The sequence below is a fragment of the Balaenoptera borealis genome, assembly GCF_965194805.1.
Source record: "Balaenoptera borealis genome assembly, chromosome: 19".
Lineage (NCBI taxonomy): Eukaryota > Metazoa > Chordata > Mammalia > Artiodactyla > Balaenopteridae > Balaenoptera > Balaenoptera borealis.
Window position 1 is genome coordinate 62,049,875 of NC_138878.1, and position 27,594 is coordinate 62,077,468.

The 27,594-nt window shown below is 42.0% G+C and overlaps 1 protein-coding gene across 1 annotated transcript in view; it reads right to left on the reverse strand.

Annotated features, from left to right (window-relative positions):
• Positions 1–6,149: 6,149 nt before the first annotated feature.
• SLC6A16 (solute carrier family 6 member 16) overlaps positions 6,150–27,594 on the reverse strand; it is a gene marked incomplete at its 5' end in the record, with an annotated part of 34,618 nt that continues 13,173 nt past the window's right edge. Inside the window, 5 exons of the mRNA XM_082367194.1 lie at positions 6,150–12,795; positions 13,007–13,169; positions 15,262–15,421; positions 15,563–15,764; positions 16,094–16,280. Coding sequence (XP_082223320.1) covers positions 12,547–12,795; positions 13,007–13,169; positions 15,262–15,421; positions 15,563–15,764; positions 16,094–16,280 — 961 coding nt within the window. The 3' untranslated portion in view covers positions 6,150–12,546. The remainder of the gene's footprint in view (positions 12,796–13,006; positions 13,170–15,261; positions 15,422–15,562; positions 15,765–16,093; positions 16,281–27,594) is intronic.

Below are 27,594 nucleotides of genomic sequence, written 5' to 3' on the forward strand. Positions count from 1 at the left end.
AAAATGTATATTCATTTGGAAAAAACAAAATTTGACTATTATCTCACATCATACAAAAATTAATCCATGAAGCTTCTAAAGAAGTTAATATGGGAGAATATCTTCATGATCTGGAGATTAAGAAAGATTCCTTTAACAGGACTTAGGGCTCACCGTAAGGGAAACAATAGGTAAATGTGAGTTCATTAGAATTAAGTACATCTGTTCATCAAGAGACACCATTAAAAGACTAAAAAGTTACAGAGTAGAAAAAAGTTGCCACACATATAGCTGACAGAGGGCTTTTATCTGGAATCTATAAAAAGCTCCTACAGGGCTTCCCTGGTGGTGCAGTGGTTGAGAATCCGCCTGCCAATGCAGGGGACACGGGTTCGGGCCCTGGTCTGGGAGGATCCCACGTGCCGCAGAGCGGCTGGGCCCGTGAGCCACAACTGCTGAGCCTGCGCGTCTGGAGCCTGTGCTCCGCAGCAAGAGGGGCCGCGATGGTGAGAGGCCTGCGCATTGTGATGAAGAGTGGCCCCCGCTTGCCGCAACTGGAGAAGGCCCTTGCACAGAAACGAAGACCCAACACAGCCAAAATAAATAAATAAATAAATAAATAAATTTAAAAAAGAAAAAGATGACTACTATAAAAAAAAAAAAAAAACTCCTACAAAGCAATAAGAAAAATATAAATAACCCAATAGAAAAATATTTAGGAAACTTGAGATCTTTCACCGAAGTGGTCTTCCAAATGGCCAGTGAACATATGAAAATGTTCTCAAGCTATTCAGACAGTGGGAAAACGGTAGTTTAAGCCACGATGAAGTGACACTACACACCAGGCTGGCTTGAATGAGAAGACTTGCCAAATATTAGCAAGAATGAGGAGCCATGGTAAAGCTTACCCACTGCTGCTGAATGGAAACTGACAAAAATATTTTGAGAGATGGGTTGGCCATTATCTATTAAGATATACATATCCCATGAACAGCAATTTCACTCCTAGGTATAACTGCAACAAAATATGTGTGTACATGTGCACCAAAGGACACATTTTTCTTAACAGCATTGTTTGCGACAACCCCCAAAGGAAACAATCCAGAAATCCATCACAGTAGCATTAATATAGAGTGATATAGCCAGTACAAAGGAATACTACACAGCAAAGAAATGAACTACCATTATGCTTAATGACATGGATGAATCTCAAAAACTTAACATTGAGTGAAAGAAGCTATATCCTAAAGAACACATATCATATGACTCTGTTTATATCAAAGTCCAAAAAAACAAGCAAAACTAAAGTATTTAGGTATACACACTGAGGTGGTAAAATCAGAAATAACATCAAAGAAGTGATGACTGTAAGTGTCAGGATAGTGATTCTCTCTTGGGGGGCATGAGGGATTGGTGGTTGGGACAGGCTCAAGGAAGTGTTTCTAGGGTATAGGCAGTGTTCTCCTTTTTTGACTAGGATGGTCAAACCCATTCAAGAGTCCACGGCACAGACTCCAGCCAAAGAGGTGGTCACCCTGACCTGCAAACTCCTTTCAACCTCCTCTGTGGACAGTACTAGCACCAGCATCAGCTTTTGTACCAAGCCAGCACACATCTGAGCTCGGTTCAATCTGGATTTGGGAAGATGGCTCAGGGAGAATGCTATTTGCAAGATGGAGCCACTGGGCCTCCTCTTGGTTTAAGTTTGAGATTTTAGTTTAATTGGGTACCTACACAATCTTAAAAGATACCATAATTTAAATGTTTGCTCGGGACTTCCCTGGTGGCACAGCGGTTAGGAATCCACCTGCCAATGCAGGGGACACAGCTTTGATCCCTGGTCCGGGAAGATCCCACATGCCACAGAGCAACTAAGCCTGTACGCCACAACTACTGAAGCCTGCACACCTAGAGTTCATGCTTCACAACAAGAGAAGCCACCGCAAATGAGAAGCCCACACACCACAGTGAAGAGCAGCCCCCGCTTGCAGCAGCTAGAGACAGTCTGCGTGCAGCAACGAAGACCCAACACAGCCAAAAATAAATAAATAAATAAATAAATAAATAAATAAATAAATAAATGTTTGCTCCCTTTAGGTTTTGGAAGGAGACACAGCCAATCTTATAAATTGGACATTATCATATCATATGTCTATATGAATACTTTATACATGTATATTTCTTACAAACTAGATATTATTATTAACACATATGTGTTTGTATATTTGTTACAAATTGGATATGATTATAGAACATATATATTTGATAATCTGTTAAATGTAACATAGAGTATATAAATATATATTAATATATATTCTATGAACATGTGTATGTATTTCTTACAGATTGGAGATATATTGGATATATATAATATATATATGTTTCCATTATATCATGAGTATATAATGAGTATTTTCCTATGTGATAAAGCATTCTTTAAAAATATGATTTTTAATGGCTACTTAATATTCCAGAGTCATTATATAAACCTGACCAAATCTATGGTTTGCTTAAATCTTCCCACGGATGCCTCACAACCCGTTTAGTTTAGCACCCAGGGCCCTTCCTGAACAGCCCACTGCTTCCTGCTCCTGCTCCCGCCTCCCACCCTTCCTCCAGCAGCAGCCACAGCCTTGTCACCCTTTCAAGCCTCGTTACCTGCAATTCAATCTGCTGCCGATGCTCCCTCTGCTTTCACCCCCGGGAAGTGTCAACCCAGGTAGCACCCACCTGGGATAACTGTCTCTGTCACGAGTCCGGCCCTACCAGGATCTGTGCACCCGGTCTTTCTCTGCCTCCGTGCCCTCTACTCTGTCTACTCTCCGCCGGGCTCTCTGAGAATCAAAGTAGCGACAACCTGTTTGAAGGCCAGCTAAGAAATTCTTTGATCCAGACGGGAAAATACCAGGAGTCCACCTCGGAGCGAGTCAGTGAAGGACGCGCCTACAGCATCCCAACCCCACCGGCCTCAGCCCCGATCACCTGCTGGAGGAAGTCGGTGTCTCCAGGGCGGGCCCATCCGAGACCTGGTTGAGGAAAGAGAAAGGCGGAGGAGAGGGGAGGCAAGCTGACGAGCAGAGCGGCGGCGAGATGGGCCACCAGACTTCCGCTCTACCCGCTGGCGTTTACTACCCCGCCCCTCCGCGCCCGGGGTCCGCCCCTCCGCTCCCAGATTCAGGGCATGCTGGACCCCTAAATTCCTGGGAAAAACGGAGATGGAAGGGGAAGTTCCGAGGTCTGTGTCCAGAGGCGGAGGGGTGGGGGCCGGGGGAACAGACGCCTGGCTCCCGGAGAGGTCGGGAACAGCGGGCCAGGACTACTGCGCCCCCCCTTTACCCGCCACAGACGCGCGCGTCTGGAGAAGACCGGTCGCTTCTGCGGGCGCTTGGGGGTGGGGGTGGGAGGGTCGGCATGGGAGTGCGACGAGGGGACGATGGTACGAGGATCCGTGGGAGCCATCGCCATTGGGGTCGGAGGAGATTTTAATATTTCGCTGTAGCCGAAAGGCGATTTAGGCAGTTTACCTTGAAGATGCTCACATTTGGGGTGCCCTCTTGAGACCCCCAGCCCAGCCCCTGTTGGTTCACTCTTCTAGGCTTCGGACCCGCCGTCCGCAGGCCGCTGCCGGCGTCCTGGACTTATCTCTCTGAAGGGAGCCGCCTTCCCCACGGTTCCCAAAGTTTTGAAACCTGATGATCTGCGCCTTAGGTGTGAAGCATAGTTCAGTTCTTCCCACTCCTTTTCACCCCATCATCCCTGCCTCCTTGGAGCATCTTCTCTCCAAGTTTATTCCTTGAGGAGGATCCCTAGGGACACCAGTTACTAGGCCAATTCAGCCTTGCGGCGGCTGGAGTGAAGTCACCGGTTGCCAGGCATATTTACTGTGGCTAGTAGCTTAGTGGTTAACACACTTTGTGGATTGAGGTAAAGGGAGAGCTAAAATAGGAACCCAGGAGACCTGTTTCAGAGTTCACACTCTTAACCACTGTGCTATAAAGACTCAACATAGTGTACAGCTTCAATATCTATCAATAAAACAGGGTGGTTCTGGAGTAGATTTACATAAACTGCTTGATAGCACAGAATACGAAGTCTAGAAGAGGACCTGGGTACTGATGGAAATCAGGACGTGATAAAGTGGCGTTTCAAATCAGTGGACAAAACATGAAGTATTCAGTAATTGGGTTGGAACAATTGGCAAGCCACCTGGGGGAAAATTATGCTCCTTACAAGAAAATATATTTCAGATGGGTCAAGATCACAATGAAGAAAATGAAAACAGGGACTTCCCTGGTGGCGCAGTGGTTAAGAGTCCGCCTGCCAATGCAGGGGACACGGGTTCAAGCCCTGGTCCAGGAAGATCCCACATGCCGCGGAGCAACTAAGCCCGTGCGCCACTACTACTGAGCCTGCGCTCTAGAGCCAGCATGCCACAACTACTGAGCCTGTGCACCACAACTACTGAAGCCTGCGCGCCGAGAGCCCGTGCTCCGCAACGAGAAGCCACCACAATGAGAAGCCCACGCACCGCAACGAAGAGTAGCCCCCACTCGCCACAATTAGAGAAAGTCCGCATGCAGCAACGAAGACCCAGCGCAGTCAAAAAAAAAAAAAAGTTAAACATACACTTTCCATATAACCCAGCAAAACCACTCCTAGGTATCTTTCCAAGAAATTTTGTTTATAAAAACCAGTGTTTATAGAAGCTTTATTCATGATTGCCCAAACTGGAAAATCCAAATGCCCTTAAACTAGTGAATAGATAAACTGTGGTACATCCATGGAATGCAATACTAGTCGGCAGTAAAAAGGAATGAACTATTGATAAACTCAAGAACATATACAAATCTCATATATATTACACAAAATGAAAGAAACCAGCCTCAAAGGTTACATTTAAATAACATTCTGGAAAAGGCAGAACCATAGTGATGGAGAACTGATTACCAGGGGTTAGCGGTGGAGATAGGGTTAGACTATACTGGGGCAGCTCAAAGGAGTGTTTGGGGGGTGATGGAACTATTCTGTATCTTGACTATGTTGATAGTTACATGACTCCACATGTATTTGTCAAAATTCATAGAACTCTACAGCTAGAGTGAATTTTACTGTTTATAACTTTAAATTAAAAAAAGAATAATGAAGATATTTTTGAAGAATAAGATATCATGACATAGTAAAGTGGTATATATAAATATGTATATTGATTGCTCTCTATATATAGATATTATATATATATATATCTTCTCAAAAGGTATTCTTCTATATATTGTCTGAAAGTTTAAAAATTTTGCTTTTTAACATCTAAACCTTGGGACTTCCCTGGTGGTCCAGTGGTTAGGGATCCGCCTTCCAATGCAGGGGACACGGGTTCGATCCCTGGTCGGGGAACTTAGATCCCACCTGCCGCGGGGGAACTAAGCCCACGTGCCACAACTACAGAGCCCACATGCTCTGGAGCCTGGGCACCACAACTAGAGAGCCCTCGTGCTGCAGCAGAGGATCCCACATGCCGCAACGAAGATCCCGCGTGCTGCAACTAAGACCTGACACAGCCAAAAATAAAATTAAAAAATATTTAAAAACCCATTTAAGCCTTTTTTTGGGGGGGGTGGGGGGGCTGCATTGGGTCTCCGTTGCTGCACGCGGGCTTTCTCTAGTTGAGGTGAGTGAGGGCTACTCTTCATTGCAGTGCGCGGGCTTCTCACTGCGGTGACTTCTCTTGCTGCGGAGCACAGGTTCTAGGCACGCGGGCTTCAGTAGTTGCAGCACGCAGGCCCTAGAGCGCACAGGCTTCAGTAGTTGTGGATGGGCTCAGAAGTTGCGGCAGGCGGGCTCTAGGACGTGTGGGCATCAGTAGTTGTGGCTTGCGGGCTCTAGAGCACAGGCTCAGTAGCTGTGGTGCACAGGCTTAGTTACTCTGTGGCATGTGGGATCTTCCTGGACCAGGGATCAAACCCATTTCCCCTGCATGGGCAAGTGGATTCTTAACCACTGTGCCACCAGGGAAGTCCCCCCATCTAAGCCTTTAATCCATCTTGACCTGACTTTTTTTTTGTATAAGGTATAAGGTGTGAATCCAAATTTGTTTTTTAAAATATGGATATCTAATTGTATCAGCATATTTATGAAACAATTTTCTTTCCAACTTATCTGTAGTGCCAACTCTGTTGTTTATTAAAGTTCCATACATGTGTGGATCTGTTTTGGGGCTCTTTATTCTGCTTCACTGGTCATTTTGTATATCCTTGCACATTTACTTCACCTAGTTACTGTAGCTTTATATAGATGATAGAGATGATAGATAGATAAAGAGATATCCCCAAAACAACTAAAGCAAAACTATATAGGGATACATACATAGGTTGTAAAACTACAAAGAAGCAAGGAAATGATTACCTTAAAAGACAGGATAGTGATTACCTCTAGAGGGGAGGGAAGTAGTGGTGACGGGGAGAGGGCACATGTTCTACTTCTTGACCAGGGTGGTAGTGACGAGAATGCCTGAATTTCCTAGGGGTCAAATAGGTATCATGGAAGACAGCTTGGCTTATACTCACTAGTAGGTACAATACCTAAGAAGGCTGGCTTCTGGAGTAGGATATGAGGAGGTTCAGATGAGGTTATGTTGGAGTCAAATCTCCCATGTCAGGGAATTATGCTGTCAGGGAGAATTCACATGTAAGTTTCCACAAAAAAGTCACCATTCAGACACCTCTTACACTTCGGTGCATACAAGGCCACTATGGTTTAGCCAGAGAATCAGAGACCCACCAAAAGAGAGACAATTGTAATCATGTCCTCAGTAAAGTTGGAGATGATTGTCCCTTATTTTCCTCCATGGAGTCTTAGGCTTAGGGAAAGGAGGGGGGTGGGTCTCAAGTTTGAAAACATTAGAGGACTTGGTGTTAGAAACAGAGGTTTGGAAAAGGGGGAGGAGATAAGTCAAAGGGAAGGGAAGAATAAAAGAGCAGACCATCTCTTCTCACTTCAGGTCCATTGAGTCACAAGCCTGTCCAGGAATGAGAGTGAGGAAGCTTTGAATCAGATAAGACTGGAGTTTTTAAATGGACCTTAGAATGGATTTTTAATGAATGAAAACGACCAGAAATTAAGGGATCTGGAACACAGCAAGATAAAGTCAACAATATAAAGATGGATACAATACTTGGGGAAAAACGAAATCTTTTCTTATTTGTAGTTTACCACCTCAGACTGTTAAAGGGGTTTCTTTTTTCTAATTAAGGGAGAAATAACATTTGAAGTGGAAAATTCTCACTTCTAGACTGGCAACTGTTTTTACCTATTTAAAACATCAACTTCTGGGATTAATCTATCTATTCATTGAACAAATATTTGATTGCCCACTTGCGCTTGAAAACACACGTATGACACTGTTCTAGGCATTATGAATACAGCAGCAGACAAAATTCCCGCCTTCCTTGAGCTTACCTTCTAGTAACTTAAAATATTTTATATAGTACAGAATATTTTAATGTGTAATATCTGTGTATAAAATCTGAAAAAATGTAGAGATTTAGAGAAAATTATATAATCTTAACATACTATCATCTATATCAGCTCTTTTATTTTGTGACAATTCCCTTATGCTTAACAATTTAATTTACCCAACAAATCTGTGGGATTGTTTCCCCATCTCCACTTGACAGATAAGAAAGCTAAGAAAAAGAAGAAAAAGCAACTTGCTGAGAGTCACAGAATTAGTTAAGGGTTTGATATAGCATACAAACACAGACTTGTTTATCCCCAAATGCTATCCTTCTTCTCACCGAGCCAAGAAGCCCCTCAAGACAGGGATTGCAATAACAGTTCCATCAGTGAGTACATCTGGGATTAGTCTTGCTGCCCGTGGACCCCTAAAACAGTGAGAGGACATGTGAACATTTCCATTTTAGATATCCTCAAACCCTACCACAAAGAGTCCTAAAACAGGTCTTGCCTCAGTTTGCCCACCTAGGTTCTAGGTCCACCAGATCTGGGTCCAGCTGCCCTACTCCCTAGGTGGAAACACATATGCGTTTGTAGGTCTGGGAATGAGAAAACTGATAGAGACAATGATGAGTTCAGTTTGGGAAATGATGAGGGTGAGGGCTTGTGGGCACCAACTTCTAGTTGAGAAACAAACATCAAGAGCCTAAAAACACATAGAGAAAAAAGTATAAAGGTAAGATCCAAGAGGCTAAGTAGAAATGCTATAGTCTTAAATTTGAATTGAAAAAATGAGTATGCATTTATGATATAGTTTGTCTTAGGAGAAGAAGTATTTCCTAGCTGTATCTATTGAAAGGCTTAGAGACAGTGATCAATGCAGTAGCAATGAACACCCCTAGCACAAAACTGTGATCTCTAAATACCATTTTCCACTAAAAGGAATTAGGTATTCTTGGAAAAATAGCTGATTTCAGATCTGGGTCATGAAATGTACAAGTTAATCCTGGACCATACAGTCAATACCAGAAAGCAAGGACATTTTTAGATATACTCGGGTCTTGTCTAAAGGACGCAGGAGCAACTTGAAGACACTCCCATGAGTCAAAGATGAGATGATCTGAGCATCAGTAAGAATGACTGCAATGGACTAAAATACATCAAATATGTTTAAATCAATGAGTTCAGAGAAATACTAAAAGTTAAAAATCTCAATGATCATATTTAGAGGATATTAGGCAACAAACTCATTTTTTAAGCTGGTAAATAAAGGGAAAGAATCAAAATTTATTGTTTTTCCTATACAAAATACATGCCAGGGTAATGAATGTTTGATAAGAAGTTTCTCTTCCTAGAATTATTCCAGCTAATAAAAAAAGGAATAATAAATTTAGAATACTACATTTTATAATCTCTATTAAATATGCAAATCTAGACAATGATCATCAATGGCTGCTAACATCACAAAAAGAGAGCCATCCAGGTATTTGGCTTTTTTTTTTTTTTTTTTTTTGCCTCCTAATTGAAGTACATAAAACCACCCTTGAAGTATTCTTGCTAGAATATTGACTTCTCAACCTAACTACCAATTTATTAGAAACACGGGGGACACAAGAATATATTAAATAACATCACAGGGTGGTAATCAGCAAATTCCAGATGGCTAGAAATTGTACAGGACAAATAACCCAGTTTTATCAACAAACACATTTCAAGGGGGAAAAAAAAGAGGAAGGTAGACCTGTAGATTAAAAGATTCTTAAGAGGTATAGCAATGAATTGCAACATATGAATTTTATTTGGATGATGATTCAAACAAACTTTTAAAAAATTATGAGACAGTCTCTCAAATAGTTAAACAGAGTTAGCATATGATCCAGAAATTCTACTCTTAAATATATGTCAAGACAAATAAGAATATATGTCCAACCAAAAACCCCACTTTTATATGAATGTTCATAACAGCATTATTCATAATAGCCCCAAAGTGGGAACAACCCAAAATGTCCATCAACTGATAACTGGATAAATAAAATGTGTACTAGTATTCAGCAATAAAAAGAAATGAAGGGCTTCCCTGGTGGCGCAGTGGTTGAGAATCTGCCTGCCAATGCAGGGGACACGGGTTCGAGCCCTGGTCTGGGAAGATCCCACGTGCCGCAGAGCGACTAGGCCCGTGAGCCACAACTACTGAGCCTGCGCCTCTGGAGCCTGTGCTCCGCAACAAGAGAGGCCGCGATAGTGAGAGGCCCGCGCACCGCGATGAAGAGTGGCCCGCGCTTGCCGCAACTAGAGAAAGCCCTCGCACAGAAACGAAGACCCAACACAGCCATAAATAAATAAATAAAATTAAAAAAAAAAAAAAAAGAAATGAAGTGTGTACTGACACACACTTCATGGGTGAATCTTGAAAACATGTTACGTGAAAGAAGCCAGTCACAAAGAACTACACATATTGCATGATTCCATTTATATGAAATGTCTCCAAAACAGGCAAATGCATAGAACAAAAAGTAGATTAGTGTTCATCTAAGACTGGGGTTGCGGGCTGGGACAGTTGGGGTGATGGCTATGGGGTGTGGGGTTTCTATTTGGGGTAATGAAAATGTACAAAAACTGTAGTGATAGATGGACAACTCTGTGAATATATTAAAAACCATTGAATTGTACACTTTAAAAGGGTGAGTTGTGTGGTATATGAATTATATCTCAGTAAAGCTATTTAAAAAAATATAAAGCTAGAAAAAATAATTATGAGACAACTAGAAAATTTTGAATACTGACTAGATATTTAATAAATGGATACTGTTATTTGTTTTAGGTGTGATAATAGTTTTGTCAGATTTTTTTAAAAGGGTATTTTTTAGAGAATATACTGACTTATCTACAGATGAAATGATAAACTTGGGATTTGCTTCAAAATAATGGGTAGGCATGCAGTAGGGGGAGGAGAGATAAAACCAGATTTGTCACAAGTTGGTCATTATTGAAGATGCGTGGTAAGTACAAAGTAATTCACTTCGTTACTTTTTCAGATGTGTTTGAAAATGTCCAAAATAAAATGGCCGGGAGCCACAAGACAAGAACATTTCTCAGGATCTACCCCTGACTCACTATGTGAACCTCTCTTACTTCCGGGTCTCCCACTTAAACTTGAGGATGACAATACCTTTATCTCACACCACTCTTGGGAGGAATAAAAGTGAAGATGTGTAAGGTTCCCTACCCAAGGAAAAGGGCTCCATTTTGTCTAACATGGCCAGAGATTCCCAAGAGCAGTCCAAAGAAAATCTGCTCATCACACACAGGGTGCTACTAAACCCAACTTGAGACAACAAGGACCCAGAGCTTTGTAGAGAAATACCTACTGTAGAAATCAGTCTTCCTATCTCTAATCAGTACAGCCTACAGCAATGTGAGATATTCCCAGTTCAAACAACCTTGCCGTTAGGTGTCAAAGGACATTCAACAAGTGGCCTGAGAAGAGAAAAATTTACAGTGCGAGGCGGAGAAACATCAAGATCTTCATTCCACTCCCTTCGGTTTATCCGGTAAAACCCCACTTTTCAATCCCCCCTGCCCCGACAAGTTCCATTCCCAAAGCTGGAACTGGAGGAGGTGGGTGTAGGCAGAAAGGAGGATGAGCTCCTGGGCTCCCAAATATAAGGAGGTTGAAAACTCAAAGACTATTTGATCATGAGGAGAAGGCGACTGCCTCCTATCTCTGATTCTCACCTTACCCGACTCAACAGCACGGGACTTGAAGCATTGAAGCAGACGATCTCGTTTGGATTGGGGAGGGGGCGCGGCAGGAAGGAAGGAGCGTGAGAGGGTGGGGCTACAAGGTACAGGAACCAATGGGTGATGACATAGAGGTTCGCATCCCCTCCAGCCCTACAATCATCTAGCTTGAGCTCGAAACTTCAGAGGTGCACAGAAATCTGGGATCTCTGCTCTTTCCATTCACCAGACCCATCCCTAGAGTCCCACGCTCCAGCGGTTCGGGATGTCTGCTTTTTCTTCCTTTGTCACAGAAACTTACACAGGAGCAGCCTCCCTGTGGGCCCTAAGCAATCTGAAGTCCTGGGATCTCTTGAACATTTAAGGGAAACCCATTCCCTGGATCCTCGGAAGTCCCGAAAACCTCCACCCACAGCCTCCATCCCGGTTGCTAACTGACTGATGCCACCTCCTTTTGGGAAGTGCTTCAGCTCAGTTACGGAGTCACCCCTCCCACAAGTTCTGAGAGACCCACTCATTATCATCCTCTAGGCAGATTCATTTGATTTAGCCCTATGGTAAAACCTACTATGTCTCTTACCAAGCAGATATGGGACCCTGGTGGGCTCAGCAATACAATTTGGTAGTTCCCCAAGCCGGTTGTGTGTCGATTCACAGATACACAGTCCGCAACAGTCTTGGAACTTCTTTTTAAAAGTTATTTTTAGACCAATGATAGGATTACCACTTCCCATCAGCAAGTACATTAATATCCTTTGCATCTTTGTTGAAGCCACTATTTCCTGGGTTTCTCCTGGCTCAAGGCCAATCCTTAGATAAATCAAGTCTAGTAATCTAGCATCTAATTTACCATGGCAAAGAGAGGGCAGGAACTCAGGGCTGGATATTTGGCTCTCAAAAGAATGGAAAACTCATGAAAGGAAGACAACATCTGAGACATTTATAGAAGAAAAAAAAAAAAAAAAAAAAAAGATCTGTTCACACCCAGTGCTTGGAATCCCAGTAGACTAATTTATTGACCAACAGCATTACTCTTCCAGCTTCATTCCAAGAGCTGGGTAGACCAGTTGAGAAGCAGGTTCTAGTAGGCATCACCGATGGCGTATAAAATGGGTATGTGTATATACTGAGGAAGGGGATGGGGAAAACACAATGAAAAGTGGTAACCAGGGAGGATGCAGTCTAGGAGGAAGACTGCAAAGCCAGGCCCCATGAGCTCCCCCCGCCAAAAATGTCCCCACCCTTGGGAATAAAAGCAGTTCTGGGTCTAGAGACATCAACAGTTGCAAGTTGGTATTAAGAGTTGCCTGTTAGATCTGTTTTGAGGGATATATGATGTCAGGTCAAATAAATAAAGTTAGGAAGTCACACAACAGGTTAATCAGCAATTTGAATATCACCTTGTAGGATTTCCTCCTTTTGGACCTCTTTAATGGGTGTTAGTTGGACACTTATGGGCAGGGATCTGGAGGATATCACAGGCTTGTCCCAGCGGGTGGAGGTGACAGGAATCCCATGGGTGAGGCAATATACAAAGTACGTGGGGATGGGGAGAATGACAATGAGTAAAAGGGCAATCATTGCGAACAGCCCCCATGATGGGTATCGTCGAACCACTTCTTTTGACTGTGGAGAGATGGAAAGGGTTTCAGAACATCAAAGTTCCCATAAGACGAAGGACTGTGGAAGGGGAGGGTCGGAGGGGAACCAGGGCAGAGGACTAAGAGTCTTCAGGGAGTCAGAGAATGAGATGATAGAGGCTTTAAACCAAGAGTGGATTGAAAAATCTCTCCCCCCACTCCCTGTGAAGGTCAGGGGTCTGAGGATGGAGACTTACAGTGCTTGAGTCCCAGGCCAGATAGGTGATGGTCTTCAGAGACAGATGAAACACAGTGGTCACAAACAGGACCAGCAGCACAATTGGATTCAGACAGGACCACAGCCAACGAATGATGGGGTAGACGGGGTGGCCCCACAGGTTAGCCAAGTCTGCAAAGAAACTGGGAGGAAGGGCCACAAGACAGTAGAAGGCCCAGTTGGGCCATACCCAGTCTTGGAGGACAAGGCCAGCCCAACCTTAGCCCCTGCCTCAGCTCAAGCTTCATCCTCTTTATTATTTTCTTAGTCAATCTTTCATCCCAACCCAAGAAAAATTTTCAAACATTCCTCTACTGCTCAAAAACCTTTCATGGGTTATCAGTGCCCTCAGGATAAAGGCCAAGTCCCTTTCATTCATTCCATGAATATGAGAGTGTCTATGATGTACCAGGGATTCTTCTAGGTGCTGGGTGTCCACAGTGAACACCACAGACTCCAAAAAAGCTGACATTCAACCCTCATGGAGCTTTACGTAGTTTCTTCCAACCTATGTATCCGGCCTCCTTCACTCCATGTTCTCAATCTCAATAAATATACAAGTGGGGTCCTTTGGCCTAGAATGCCCTTCTCTCTCCCTCTTTGTCTACATATTCATCTGTCCAAACTATGCTCAACCATAATCTCACGTGGGATGCCTTCCCCAACTCTCCAGATGCCCCTAGATGTCCCTGGCTACCTCTACTATAGGCTTTCCACCTTGTACTGGGATTGTCTGCTTATATATGTCTTCCTCCTTGGACTCTGTGCTCTTTGAGAGGAGGAGCTTATTCTATTCATTTGTATCCCAGTACCACAAGGCTTTCCTGACACAAAGAAAGTCTCAACATATGTATTGAGCGAGTTAGTGAATGAGTAACCTGACTCCAAGAACCACTGTCACCTGAAAATGCTGCCACCGGAACCTTCTGCCCTTGAATTATACCTCTTGGATAACCACACCTCAGCCTGTTTAAAAGTCGTTGGGACTTCCTTGTATTTTATGTGCATTTTCCCACTCTTCCTTTCACAATTATGTCTACTATGTCCCTGTTTATCTTGTTCCCTTTCCTTGGTAGCTCTTCCTTGCAAAATTAGACCACATCTCTCAACCTACACCTCTACCACCTTAGCCCAAGCCATCATTAGCTCCCATTTGGAATATTACAATAGCTCCCAACTGCTCTGCTTGCTTCACTCTTGACTCCTCATAGTCTGTTCACCATACAGCAGTCACAGGTATCTTTTTAAAAACAAATCTGATAATGTCCCCTTCTCAAAACCCTGCCATGCCTCCTCTCTCATTCTACATAAAAAACTAAGTCCTGGGCTTCCCTGGTGGCGCAGTGGTTGAGAATCTGCCTGCCAATGCAGGGGACATGGGTTCGAGCCCTGGTCTGGGAAGATCCCACATGCCGCGGAGCAACTGGGCCCGTGAGCCACAACTACTGAGCCTGCGCGTCTGGAGCCTGTGCTCCGCAACAAGAGAGGCCGCGATAGTGAGAGGCCCGCGCACCGCGATGAAGAGTGGCCCCCGCTTGCCACAATTGGAGGAAGCCCTCGCACAGAAATGAAGACCCAACACAGCCATAAATAAATAAATAAAAATAAAATTAAAAAAAAACTAAGTCCTACCATAGCTTAAAAGGTCCTACATAATATCCCATTACTTCTCTAGCCTCATCTCCTAACATACTATTCTAACCTCTGATCTCCTTCTTGCTCAAAAATTCCAGGAATGATGCTTCCTCTTGCTTTGGTACTTACTGTTTTCTCTGCTTGGAATGCTCTCTCAAAATCTTGTCATGGTTCCTCCCCTCATTTCATTCAGGAGTCTGCTCAAATGTCACCTTATCATAGAGGTCTTCCCTGCAATTCTATCTAAACTAGCACCCAAACATACTCCCACTCTTGATCATTTTACCTTACTTTTGATTTTTCGCCTGTCAGTTATCATCTCCTGACATTTTAATTTTTTCATCTGGTTATTGTCTATCTGCACAACTAGAATGTAAACTCCCTGAGGACAGGGATGTTTGTTTTACTCAATGCTGTATCCCCGGTGACTAAAACAGTGCCTGGCACATATTAAGCACCCCAAAAATATGTTAAATGAATGAGTGAATAAAACGATTTCTCAGAAGGCCCTGAAGTTAAGGGTTCCTATGTCACTCTAGTCAAGTGAGAAAAGAGGCAACAAGAGAGGGGTCAACTTTCCCTATAGACCCAAGCTATCACCTCCTGGCCTCACTGGCCCAGCTCACAGCCAAGTTTTCAAATATGATGATGATGATTATGGGGAGGACTGTCCAGTAGTCAGCCAGCAGTCTGATGTAGTAGCTGCCTGAAGGTCGAGTGAAGAAGAGGCCACACAGGAACATGAGCAGAAAGACAACCACTGGAGGGAACATTGGATTTGGATCAAGGTCAGAGGTCTGGCTGGGTGACAAGGGCTAAGCAGAGGTGATAGACTAGGGCTGGGTAAGAGTCTCAATGAAGTCAGGGTCATTGATGGGTACAGGGACATGGGTCAGAGTACCTGTAAATGGCTTTGTGTATTTCTGGAAAGAAGTAAAGGTGTCCTGGAGGGGGGTAATGATGCCCTGCATGATCCCTATCATGGTGCTCATCCCCATGGTCAGCAACATCAGGAAGAAGAGGAACGACCAGAAGACAGACCCAGGAATAAATGACATGGCTTCAATGAAGGCCAGGAAAGCAAAGTTTGTGCTCTCCCTAACCTGTTAAGGGGAGAAAGGGGAGGAGTTAAAGTGTCCTTGAACTTAACAACAACAACAACAAAATACAGACAAAGATACATTCTATCTTTCCTGGAAAATTCCCTAAAAACCCTGGGTCACTGAGAAAATCAGATCTCCAAGCTGACCCTCTGACATGGAAACCAACCCACCTAACGTTATCCACAGAAGAGCACTCTGCAAGCTATAGTTCTTTGCATTACCAGGGCTGCAGCTTATCCTGGTGCTTCTGGGATTTTTTTCTGGTGAAGTTTCTGTTTTACAAAAAGCTTTGAAGGAACTCTAGGCCCCGTTCACCTATTTTTACTGACCTTCAAAAACTGCTTCTCTAAGTTGCACTCAGGCACATGCCTGAGGACCTTCCTCTTGATGGGGTTGGAGAGGCTGTTGAACCAGGAGGTGAAGATGGAGGTCGGATCACCATTCAGGTTTTGAGGGGGCTGGGCCTCAGGAGGCAGTATCCCCAGGGTTACCAGCTTTAAAAGTGTTTCAGTATTCCTGAGGATAAGGAGTTGAATCATATAGAACCATTTTGCTCTTTAGAAGATCACCTCCTTTTCCCTTATCTTCCAGAGAAGAAAGGACATCACATAACTGATCTGGGTAAGGTAGAGCCTGGGATGAAGTCTAGAAGCCACCCACCTTCAAAGTCATGAATTTTTATGAGCCTGGATAATTTATGACCATGGGGGGAGCCCCAAGAGAAGCCTCTCCTATAGTCTTCTTGGGGACTCTGGGGTCCCTGCTCTAGTGATGGGGTCTCTTATTCACCCCCTACCTCTTCCCTTCTTAGACTAGTGGGTAAAAGTCAACCTTCTAAGCTTTATATTACAGAACGTCAGGGAGCATTTACTTAAGTGTACCATGTGCATAATGGTCCCATGAAGTTGTACTATGTTGTGAGAAACTGCTTCTTGCACTTTTTGATGAGCCCTGCTCTCTAAACTTTATCTTCCCCCCATGACCCTCTGTACATATTATACTCTAGTCAGACTTAACTATTTACAGTTTCAGGGCCTGCCATGCCCTCTCATGCCCAAGAACAACCCCATTCCCACCATCATTCTTCACTTGGGCTAATTCCTATAAATCCCTAAAACTTCAGCTCATTGCTCTATAACAACTGCAGTGGAAGGCTTGCCAAGATGTGCTGATAACGGCGAAATGCAAGCAGCAGACAAATAAGTATAGTCTGATCACATTTTAGAAAATAAAATACTATATGTTCTTCTGGTAACAGGCAAGTTAAATATTTGGACCAAACTTCTCACTGGAAATAATTTAAAAGTCTCAAAGAGATTTTTAAATCTTCTTAAAAAATAAAAATGTTGATGAGATCATAAGGAATTATTAGACAAAAATCAAAGTACAAACAAAAGCAGGGGGGAAAGGAGACTTCCAAAGCAATTTTGCCCCGAATGTATATGTCAAATACAGCAAACTGTACCTGAAGTTTCTAATTTAAAGTGACCTTTAAGAAATAAAAAGAGCATGGGGGTCAAATATAAGGCACCAGAGCCTGCCCAAAGTAAGGATTAGAACAGAAGGTTTCCCCCTAAATCTGGCACTTCAAGGGGCTACACCTTCATGAACCAGAAGCTTGCACCCAACTGTTCCACACCACAGGGAATGCAAGAAAAGTTGCTTCAGAAATGAGCAAAACAAGGGCAAATTTTTAAAGTTCCTGAATGTCATAACCACAAGCCAGCCCTAGCTTGGACTTGGAGCCCAAATATTTGACCCTGGTTGTCTCAAAAGCTCAAGTTAAGGGACCTCCCTGGCGGTCCAGTGGTTAAGACTTCGCCTTCCAATGCAAGGGGTACAGGTTCAATCCCTAGTCAGGGAGCTAAGATCCCACGTGCCTCGCGGCCGAAAAACCAAAGCATAAAACAGAAGCAATATTGTTAACAAATTCAATAAAGACTTTAAAAATGGTCCACATCGGAAAAAAAAAAAAAAAAAAAAAAAGCTCAAGTTAAGAACTGAGTTTCAAGCAGTCTTTCTAATTGTCCCTATGCATCAAGTAGAAACAAAAGTCCTATCTGGATGAATACACCCTCTTCTTAGACCTTAAAGAATTCCTACAAATAATGGTCAAATAAATAAATAGGACATGAAGAGAACCACGCACACAAAAACAAGACACCATGAGCAATAACCATCAGAAACACAGTAAAAATAGACCTAAAGTTACTTCTAAATATTAGAATGATCAAAGATTATAATACAACTAAGTTTACTATGATTAAATAATAAACGACAAGGCTGGAAACATTTGTAGGGAACAAGAAACTATAAAATGACCGTGAAGATTTAAAAAAATGAAACAGAACCCTCTTGAAATAAAAAATAATTGAGATTTAAAATTCAGTGTGGATAATTCTAATTCCAGTCACAATTAAGTAACAGGGGCACAACTTACCCTCCCATTGTAAACAATTAGATAATTGGACAAAATTTATAAAACAACTGTTTTCAGACATTAGATAACAGGCAGTATAGGACTGTGATCCCTGAGAGAAAGGATGTGTGTGCCACAAGTGAGGTGTGCCATATAATTGCCCTGGTTTTCTGCCTGAAGGCACATTCTAGTCTGCAGAGCAGAAAAGAAGATCACAAGTAAAGCATGGCAGTCTCACTGAGCTGGGGAGACAAAGAGGGAGTTCACAGAGGCCAAAGAAGCTGGAAGTTCCAAAGAAGAATTCTGGAGGAAAGGTAGTTACAAAGAAAAAGAATTCCAGAAATTTGCATACAGGCTCTTGAGTCTTTGCTGAATTTTAAGATCCACACATATAGGATGAAAATCCACAAGGCTATGTAAAGAATAACATCCAAGTTCTGAATGGGGTTTTCAGTAGAGAGCCCAGAAGGGCCATGCCTTCCCAATGGGACTGAAGTATTCCTGGAGAAAAGACTACTCTAGGACTTCACTGGTGGTGCAGTGGTTAAGAATCCTCCTGCCAAGGCACGGGACATGGGTTCGAGCCCTGGTCTGGGAAGATCCCACATGCTGTGAAGCAACTAAGCCCGTGCGCCACAACTATTGAGCCTGCGCTCTAGAGCCAGCGAGTCACAACTACTGAGCTCGTGCGTCACAACTACTGGAGCCCGTGCACCCTAGACCCCATGCTCCGCAACAGGAGACGCCACCGCAATGAGAAGCCCATGAACCACAACAAAGAGTATCCCCCACTCGCTGCAACTAGAGAAAGCCCACACACAGCAACAAAGACCCAATGCTGCCAAAAAAATAAATAAAATTTAAAAAAAAGAAAAGAAAAGACTACTCTAGACCCACCCTAATGAAGCTTAAAATCAAGCCTCAAAAGGATCAAACTGAACCACAAGTAACATTACTTACTAGAACAAAGCTCAATCAATACTTATTCAAGGAAGGCAACAAAAAGCCAGACACTCGAAAATATAAAATTCACAAAGTCCAACCTCCAGTCAAAAATTAGTAAACAAATGAAGAAAGAGAAAAATGTGACCTATAATCACTATAAAAATCAGTAAATAAAATAGAGCAATAAATGACAGATATGGAATTAGCAGTCAGGGATATTTATCAAAACAGCTATTAAAACTATGTTAAAGTGTTTAAAGAAAAATATGAACCTAACAAGTAGAGAAATGGAAGATATAAAAAAGAACCAGGCGGAGCTTCCCTGGTGGCGCAGTGGTTAAGAATCCACCTGCCAATGCAGGGGACACGGGTTTGAGCCCTGGTCCGGGAGGATCCCACATGCCAGGGAGCAACTAAGCCCGTGCACCACAACTACTGAGCCTGTGCTCTAGAGCCCGCGAGCCACAACTACCGAGCCTGTGAGCCACAACTACTGAAGCCCGCAAGCCACAACTATTGAAGCCCACACGCCTAGAGCCCATGCTCCGCAACAAGAGAAGTCACCGCAATGAGAAGCCCGTGTACCGCAACGAAGAGTAGCCCCCGCTCGCCGCAACTAGAGAAAGCCCGTGCGCAGCAACGAAGACCCAACGCAGCCAAAAATAAATAAATAAATAAAATAAATTTTTTTAAAAAAGAAAATTTTAAAAAATACAGTCCCTTTAACATCAATGGTTCCTAAAAAAATATGAATTGTGCAAGAAAAAAAAAAAAAGAACCAGGGGGACTTCTAGAAATAAAAAATATAGTATTTGAAATGAAAACTCCCAGATGAGATTAACAGCAGATTAGACACTGTATAAGGAAAGATCAAGGAACCCAAAGAAATAAAATAAAAACTATACAATAGTAAATATACAGAGAAAAAATACTGAAAAAGAAGACAGAGAGCCAATGACTCGCAGAACAATATCAAGCCCTCTAAAATAAGTGCAACTGGAGTTCCAGAAAAAGAGGAAAGGGAAGGGGAGCGTATTTGAAAAATATTGGCCTAAATCTTTCCTGATTTGATAAAAACTGTAAATCCCCAGTTCCAGGAAGCTCAATGAACTCCAAACAGGATAAATAGAAAGAACACTGAAAGAAGACCTATGATAATAAAATTCCTGAAAAACAGTGAAAAAAAGAAAATCTTAAAAGTAGTCTGAGAAAGAATAAGATACCTTACAGTGAAACAAAGATAAGAATGAATGCAGGAAAGCCATCAGAAAGTATAAAAGCAAGAGGATGAGAAATTACCTCATTAAAATGCTGAAAGAAAAAAACTGTTAAATGAACTTTACACTGAAATGTTCTTTCATTCTGAATGTATTTCATATATTCATTTGAATATATGTTTCATAAGTAAAAGTGAAGTAAAGACTTTTAGACAAACAAAAGTTGAGGTAATTCATTGCTGGCAGATCTGCACTACAAAAACATTACATTCCTTTAATAAAAGGAATTTCTTAAATGAAAGGAAAATGATACCAAATGAAAACTTGGATCTGCACAAAGAAGTGAACAGTAGTGGAAATGGGAAATACTTGGGCAAATATAAGACACATTTTTTTCTTATTTAAAAATTTATTTTAAAGATATTATTTATTTAAAGCATAAATAGTAGCAATGTATTATGTTTACAATGTCCTGAGAAGAAAAATGTGTGACAACAACAATACAAAGGACAGGAAGATGTAATAGAAGTATATTGTTGGAATGTTCTTAAGTTTTGTATGAAATTGTTTGATATTATTTGAAAGAAGACTGTGATGAATCAAAGATGTGTATTGTAAGCTCTAGAAAAACTACTCAACACATAAAACAGAGGTATAGTGAATTGGCCAAGAATGGAGTTAAAAATGGAATCTTAAGATCCTTTTAAAAAAGCAATCTAATTGGGAAATGAGAAATAAAGCAACAAAGAAGACACAAGACAAAAAGAAAAGAAGCAGGAAGAGGGCAATTCTATTGATAATTACAATAAACATAAATGGCCTAAACATTCTATTTTCATACTGAATAAAAAAGCAAGAACCAACTGTATGCTAGCTACAAGAACATATTTTAATTATAAAGATATGGATAGATTAAAAGTATAAGGATGAAAAATATATGCCACACAAACACGAACCATAAGCAAGCTGAAATGGCTATATTAAGACAAAGTAGACTTCAGAATAAGTAATATACCAGGGATGAAAAGACATTTCATAATGATAAAGTGGTCAATTCATCACAAAGATATAACAATTATAATGTTTATACAACTAGTAACAGAGATTCAAACTGAATAAAGCAAAAACTGACAGAATTGAAAAGAGATAAATCCACACTTATAGTTACCAACATTCTTCTTTCATTAATTGATAGAACAAGTATACAAAACCACTAATAACACAGACTTGAACCAATTATCAACCAACTTGACATTTATAGGACACTCTATCCAACAGCAGCAGAATGCACATTCTTTTAAAGTGCCCATGGACTGGGCCCGTGAGCCACAACTGCTGAGCCTGCACGTCTGGAGCCTGTGCCCCGCAACAGGAGGGGCCGCGACAGTGAGAGGCCCGTGCACCGCAATGAAGAGTGGCCCCCGCTTGCCACAACTGGAGAGGGCCCTTGCACAGAAAAGGAAACCCAACACAGCAAAAATAAATAAATAAATAAATAAATTTAAAGTGCCCATGGAATGCTCTGCAAGACAGACCATACGCTGAGCCATGAAACAATTCTCAATAAAATAAAAGGATGGTAATTATACAGAGTATGTTCTCTGACCACAATGGCATTAAATTTTAAATTATTAACAATAAAAATAGGGCTAATAAAAACTCAAATATTTGGAAAATGAACAACATACTTCTAGCATTTCCAATCACATCCAAGCACGTTGTTTTGTGGATACTGACAAACAAATTCCAAAATTTATATGAAGAGAGGAAAAGGACCCAGAAGAGCCAACACAATATTGCAGAACAAAGTTGGAGGACTCGCAGACTTACTATAAACTATAGTAATCAAGAAAAACGGTACTAGCAAAAGAACAGACAAATAGATCAATAGAATAGAATGCCCAGAAATAGACCCACATAAATAAATATAGTTAACCTAACTTTGAAAAAGTAGCATAGGCAATACAATGGAACAAAGATGGTCTTTTCAACAAGTGATACTGGAACAACTGGACATCCATGTGCAAAAAAAAAAAAAAAAAAATGTAGACAACAGACCTTACACCTCATCACAAACATTAACTCAAAATAGATCACAGACCTAAATGTAAAACTCAAACTATAAACTCCTAGAAGATAATACAGGATAAAATCTAGAGGACCTTGGGTATGGTAATGACTGTTTAGATACAACACCAAAGGTACAATCCATGAAGAAATATTTGATAAGCTGGGCTTCATTAAAATTAAAATTCTGGGACTTCCCTGGTGGTTCAGTGCTTAAGACACAGCGCTCCCAATGCAGGGGGCCCAGGTTCAGTCCCTGGTCAGGGAACTAGATCTTGCATGCTGCAACTAAAGATCCCGTATGCCCTGCCCCACAACGAAGATCCTGCACGTGGCAACAAAGATCCCGCGTGCTGCAACCAAGACCCGGCACAGCCAAATAAATAAATAAATAAATAAATATTTTTTTAAAAATTAAATTAAATTGAAGTAAAGTCCTGCTCTGTGAAAGACTCTATCAAGAGAATAAGATAGAGAAAATATTCACAAAAGATATACCTGATAAAGAACTGTTATCTAAAATATATAAAGAACTCCTAAATGTTGATGAGAAAACAATCTGATTTTAAAATGGGCCAAATACCTTAACAGACACCTCACCAAAGAAGATATACATATGGCAAATAAGCATATGATGTGCAGAATATCTTTTCATATGTCATCAGAAAAATACAAATTCAAACAACAAGATAGCTCTACACACCTATTAGGATAGCCAAAATCCAGAACACTAATAATAACAAATGCTGGTGAGGATGTGGAGCATTAGAAACTCTCATTCATTTCTTGTGGGAAGGCAAAATGGTACAGCTACTTTGGAAGACAGTTTGGAGGTTTCTTACAAAAAAAAAACATACTTTTACCATACATTCCAGCAACTGTGCTCCTTGGTATTTATCCTAGAGGGCTGAAAACTTTTCTCCATACAAAAATCTGCACGAGAATGTTCGTAACAGCTTTACTTGTAATTGCCAAAACTTGGAAGCAACCAGTAGGTGAATGGATAAATAAACTGTGGTACACTCAGACAATGGACTATTATTTAGTGTGAAAAAGAAATAAACCATCAAGCCATGAAAATACATGGAAGAGGGACTTCCCTGGCGGTGCAGTGGTTAAGAATCCGCCCGCCAATGCAGAAGACATAGGTTCGAGACCTGGTCCGGGAAGATCCCACATGCCGCGGAGCAACTAACCCCGTGCGCCACAACTACTGAGCCTGTGCTCTAGAGCCAGCAAGCCACAACTACTGAAGCCCGCGTGCCTAGAGCCTGTGCCCCACAACAAGAGAAACCACAATGAGAAGCCTGCGAACCACAACAAAGAGCAGCCCCCGCTCGCCGCAACTAGAGGAAGCCCACACGCAGCAACGAAGACCCAACGCAGCCATAAATAAATAAATAAATTTATTTATTTTTTAAAAAAAGAAAGTATATGGAAGAAATGTAAATGCATATTACTAAGTGAAAGAAGAAATCAACCAGAAAAGGCTAAATACTGTATGATTCCAACTATACGACATTCTGGAAAAAGTAAAACTATGGAATCAGTAAAAAGAGCACTGATTGCCCAGAGCTGGGGGAGGGATGAACAGGAGGAGCGCAGAGGATTTTAAGGCAGTAAAAATACCCTGTATGATACTATAGTTGTGGATACATGTCTATAATAAGCTAAAAAAAAGAGTAAGTAGGAGGAAGGGAATATTAAAGATAAGAGCGGAAGTCAGTGAAATAGAAAATTAATAAACAAAAAAACAACAAAACCAAAAATTGAATTTTTAAAATTGATAACCTCCAGCTAGACTGACCCCCCCCCCAAAAATGAAAATCACCAATATCAGCAATGAAAGAATATCACTTCAGGTCCTTAAAAGGATAAAACAGGAGTGTTATGAACAATGTTATGCCAAAACTATAGACAACTTAAGATAAAATGAAAAAATTTTTCTGAAGCACATAAATTACCAATTACCAAAAATAACACATGATGAAACAGAAAACCAAAAGAGCCCTACAATCTATTAGATAAACTGAAGTACAATTAAGAACCTTCCCACAAAGAAAATTCCAGGCCCAGACGGCTCACTGGCATATGCCATCAAATATTTGAGTCACAAATAATAATAATATTACAGAAGCTCTTTTGGAAACTAGAGGAGGAGGAAACGCTTCCCAGGTCATTTTATTTAGCCAGTATTACCCTGATAATAAAACCATGCAAGGACACCAGAAGAAAAGAAAACAAAATACTGATACCCCTCATCAACTTAGATTCAACATCTTTAACAAAACATCAGCAGATTTAATCCAGAAATATATAAAAAGTATAATACACCATGATCAAGTGGGGTTTATTCCAGGAATGCAAGAATGCTTAAACATTCAAAAATCAACCAATACAATGAACCACATTAACAAAAATACAGAAGAAATAAATTGATATAATCAGCTCAATAGTTGTAGAGTAACGATATAACAAAATTCCAGTGTTCATTCATGTAAAAAGTTGCAGAAAAACTAGGAATATAAGGGAACTTGCTTAACCTAATTAAAGACATCTGAGGGGGAAATCCTACAAATAACATCATACATACTAGTGATTCACTGCTTTCCCCTGAAAATGGCAAAATGCATGAATGTCCATTCTCACCCCTTCTATCTTCTACTGGAGATTCTAGTCAGTGAAATAAAGCAAGTAAAATAATTTTTAAAGATTAGAAAGGGAGAAGTAAAAGCCTTTACAGCAGATACATGATTGTGTATGTAGAAAAACCTAAAGCTACAAAAATAAATGAATTTATCAAGGTCAATACCCACAAATTAGTTATATTCCAATATACTAAGCAATGAACAATTAAATAATTAAAATTTCAGAATATTATTTACAATAGAACATAAAAAAAGAAATCATTGCAGAAAAACTTTACAAAACATGTACAAGACATGTTATATACTGAAATTTACAAAATATTGCTGAAAGAAATTAAAGAACATGTAAATAAACAGAGATATACCATGTTCCTAAATCAGAAGACAAAATATTAATTGTTCATTCTTCCCAAAATGACCCACAGATTCAATGCAAACTCAATTAACAGCAGAGCATAACTTTTTTTGTAAAAAAATTGACAAGCTACTTCTAAAAAAACTTACATGGGGGAAGTGGCCAAGAGGGTAGAGTAGGAAGACCCTGAGCGCACCTCCTCCCACAGGCACACCAAAGGTAGAACTAATTATAAGGCGACTACTGATATGAATAACATGAAGACTAGCAAAAAAGATCTTCTACAATTAAAGAAGGAAATACAACAAGGCAGATAGGAGGAACAGAGACATGGTATAATCAAGACCCATACACCAAGGTAGGTGACTCACAACTGGGAGGATGTTTACAATTGCAGAGGTTCTCCCCAGGGAGCAAGGGGTCCAAACCCACATTGGGCTCCCCAGCCCCAGAATTCTGCACTGGGAAGATGAGCCCACAGAATGTTTGGCTTTGAAAGCCAGTGGGGCTTATTTTCGGGGGAGTCAGAGGGCTATGGGAAATAGAGACTCCACTGTCAAAGGGTACACACAAAATCTCACACACTTGAGGGCCCAGGACAGAAGCAGTAATTTGAAAGGACCCTGAGTCAGACCCACTTGCTGATCTTGGAGAGCCTCCCAGAGAGGAAGAAGGTAACTGGGACTCATTCTGGACAAAGATGCTAGCAGCAGCCATTTTGGGGAGCTCATTCCACCACGAGGATAGTGGAGCTGGCAAGTGCCATTTTGGAACTCTCCCTCTAGCTTATGAGTCCCAGGACCCAGATCCACCCACCAGCCAGTTGGCATCAGTCCTGGGATGCCTCAGGCCAAGCAGCTAGCTGAGTAGGAACCCAGTCCTAGCCACCAGAGGGCCAGGACGCAGCCCCACCCATCAGTGGGCAGACACCAGCCCTGGGACCACTGAGGCCCTGCAGCCAGCTGTGGCAGGACCGAAGTCCATATACCAGTGGGCCAACACCAGCCCCAGGACCCCCTGGGCCCCAGCACCACTCACCAGCAGGCTGACACCAACTCCAGGACCCCCAGGGCCCTGCAGCCAGAGACCCCAAGACCCTACCAGTGGGCTGGCACTAGCCCTGGGAACCTCTGAGGTCTGGCCCACCCACCAGCAGGCTAACACCAGCCCTGGGACCACTGCAGTCCCATAGCCAGCCATGTCAGATCCTGCCCACACCAGCAGGCCAGCACCACCAGAGGACGCCCTGGATCCCAGCCCCACCCAACAGCATGCTGACACCAGCTCTGGGACACCCTGGACTCTGCATCCAGCCATGACAGGAACTGGCCTTGCCCACTAGTGGCCGGCAGCCTCTGCACAAGGCAGGGCCTGGCAACCACCTGGAACAGGGTCCAGCAATGCCTACCAGCGTGCCCACAGTAGTCAGCCCACCACAACAGATGGACCCACTCAGCCCACATAGAGGGCACCCCTAAGCATATAACTCTGGTGACCCAGAGGGCACTGGTGGGCCCCACAGGATGTTTCTTATATAAGGTCACCTCTCCGAGACTGGAAACATAACCAACCTACCAAATACATAGAAATAAAAATAGCAAATTAGGCAATGAGGTGACAGAGGAATATGTTCCAAATGAAAAACGATATAAAAACCCAGAAGAAGAACCAAGTAAAGTGGAGATAAGCAATCTACCTGATAAAAAGTGTAAGGTAAATACATACAGATGGGGCTTCCCTGGTGGCACAGTGGTTGAGAATCTGCCTGCCAATGCAGGGGACACAGGTTCGGGCCCTGATCTGGGAAGATCCCACGTGCCGTGGAGCAACTAGGCCCGTGAGCCACAATTACTGAGCCTGCGCGTCTGGAGCCTGTGCTCCGCAACAAGAGAGGCTGCGATAATGAGAGGCCCACGCACCACGACGAAGAGTGGCCCCCACTTGCCGCAACTAGAGAAAGCCCTCGCAGAGAAACGAAGACCCAACACAGCCATAAATAAATAAATTAATTAATTTTAAAAAAAAACATAAAGATGCTCAAAGAACTCGGGAGAAGAATGCATGAACACAGTGTGAAGTTAGAAGTTTTTAACAAAGAGTTAGAACATATAAAGAAGAACCAAACAGAGCTGAAATATCAGAGAATACAATAACTGAAATTAAAAATACGCTAGAAGGA